We start from the raw sequence: 2,308 nt of genomic DNA on the forward strand, positions 1-2,308 counted from the left end.
ATTGAATTTTTCCAATGTGTCATATATTTTTTTTGGATAAGTGATAGATGATATATGATCAACAAATATGTGATACCCACGCGGGAATATCGTTATCGAGTTGAACTAACTCATATAAAGGCATCTAGAGATCCTCTAGCGCCCTATACCGGCCTTGTTATAGTTGTTACAACTATAACAAGGATGGCATCACGTTTGAGAACGTGATGCCATCCGCAAAGGAATCATTTCAACATGCAAACGCCCTTTGATTGGCCAATACTAAACCAATAGAGCGCTTTCATGGATTTGATTGGCTACGTCCACATAAATTCACACATTTGAAATGTCGCACGCCGTGGTCGGGCAGGCGCACCATTCTGTCTGCGAAAAGCTTCCTGTACACCAAAAGTTGCCGAACCATGACCGAGTCCACCCCAGTGTTCCAGACGCATGCATCAGCCCCTGAAAAGGCGCCACGCAAGTGGCTTGTTGCTGGCGCTACCCTCGCCTCCACGTTGTTTATGTTTGGAGTCAGCCACACATCCCCCATCACGCAAACTGCAACTGCGGCGATGAACCTTCGCGCAGGGTCTGCCGTCGTCGGTTCGCTCAGCGGGTTGACAGCGGAAGAATCGATTATCGCCACTGCACTCAACCCCCACGAACAAAGGTGCGTGTCGCCTTGTTATCGGTTGAAAATGTGCATCATTCTTTCACTATGTGCGTGTAGCGCTCGCACGGCCCGATGGCTCGTGCATAAAAACTCATGGGCCACCATTGCCACGACTTCTATTCACTTGAATGGCGCCCCTTTTGCCGGCCTGGCATCCTACAGCGGTACATCCTTTCACTGCATTCTACCTTGATTCATTACATATTACACGCAAGATGGCATTGGCAACTCGCCCGAGAATGCCACGGGAAATATCCTCTTTTACTTGACCCCCATGGACTCGACGGGTATAATACCAAATTGACCAACGTGCAGCCTCTCTACTAACGATGCTGTAGGCCAAGATGTGGCAAAGAACCCGCATGTCTCTGTTGGGATTGCCATGGCTCAGTTGGGCCACTGTATCATGGATGCGCAAGTACGTCACAAGCTTGATGGAGGAAATTGTTCAGATATGGACCTGCTTCTCTCTGTTAGGACCCGACGTGCTGGAAGGCGACGATCTCCGGCAAGTTGCTGCCCGTGGAAGGGGACGCCGCCAAGAGGGCTGCATTGCAAGTTCTCTATTCCAAGTTCGCCATGCGTTCATCCTGCGTGACACTAACCGTGAATGTTCCCATAGGCATCCCCAAATGTCGTGGTGGCCTGCTGGCCATGGCTTTCAACCGTTCGTTGGCAAATGGCATCCGTGAACTATTTGTGATCAATGCAACTCGATAGATTCGAGCTTCATCCGACGGAAATTTTGCTCTTGGACTTTTATGGCGGCGCCAAGAACATCACCACGGACGAGTACTATGCTGTCAAGCTTTAAATCGAAGCAAGACGTGTGTTCCCATGGTGAGCATACGCTCTCTTGATAGGTATAGAACGGGATTAAGGCGCGATGAGATATCACAAACAACAGTCTAACAGCAAGGACGAGTTCTCACGGCCAACCCCATGTTGTGACGTGATGCATTTTTTGCCATCTTCGCTTCCGCCGCCGGTGAGAGCCATGCCAGAATCGGTTGGCGTGTTGTGTTGGGTTGATTCATCCAATCAGACTAACAGATTCTAAGAATACAAATCTCAAGTCTAAATTTTGACCATAGCAGCATTCGCTTAAATGAGTTCAATTTTTGATGTGTTGCTCATGGCCACTCGATTTCTTTTACCTCCCGCATTAAAATAGACGGGAATCGCATCGTAATTGAAGTGATTTTTTTGGCGCTGCGGCGTTAGCATTCGGACGTGGCAATGACGAAATTCGGCATGCAACAATAAAATTACAGCTTCGTTGTATGAAAACAGCACTAAATAAAATTGATAATTAAAAGACGGTCTATATTTGTTGGTCTCCTTTCACTCACTACCCAGATAACCAAGCTACCAGGATGAGCGCGCCGGGACAGACGAAGGAGGAAGAGCAGGTCGAGCTCTTCAAGATGAAGAAGCTCATCAAGAGCCTTCAAAATGCACGAGGGTATGTGCACAGAATTCACACGACGCTCAACCTTATGGATAACGTAGGAACGGCACCAGTATGATTTCGCTCGTGATCCCGCCCAAGGATCAAATCTCCCGCGTTGCAAAGATGTTGGCGGACGAATACGGCACAGCGTCCAATATCAAGTCTCGCGTGAACCGATTGTCGGTGCTTGGTGCCATTAC

The 2,308-nt window shown here is 48.5% G+C and overlaps 1 protein-coding gene across 2 annotated transcripts; it reads left to right on the forward strand.

The window, feature by feature from the left end:
* The first annotated feature begins 369 nt into the window (after positions 1 to 369).
* Positions 370 to 1,592, forward strand: H310_01636. 2 transcript variants are annotated; one of them, XM_008864814.1, is made up of 7 exons: positions 370 to 652; positions 713 to 819; positions 871 to 942; positions 994 to 1,073; positions 1,133 to 1,227; positions 1,278 to 1,322; positions 1,376 to 1,592. In XM_008864814.1, exons 1-7 carry the CDS (start codon positions 402 to 404, stop codon positions 1,467 to 1,469), a joined length of 744 nt encoding a protein of 247 aa, XP_008863036.1. In that variant the 5' UTR covers positions 370 to 401; the 3' UTR covers positions 1,470 to 1,592. The 2 variants fall into 2 exon arrangements, with proteins under 2 accessions (XP_008863036.1, XP_008863037.1); XM_008864815.1 differs by having other exon boundaries at positions 1,278 to 1,592.
* The last annotated feature ends 716 nt before the right edge of the window (positions 1,593 to 2,308 follow it).

The sequence above is a fragment of the Aphanomyces invadans genome (genome assembly GCF_000520115.1).
Source record: "Aphanomyces invadans strain NJM9701 unplaced genomic scaffold supercont1.2, whole genome shotgun sequence".
In the NCBI taxonomy this organism is placed as follows: domain Eukaryota; phylum Oomycota; class Saprolegniomycetes; order Saprolegniales; family Verrucalvaceae; genus Aphanomyces; species Aphanomyces invadans.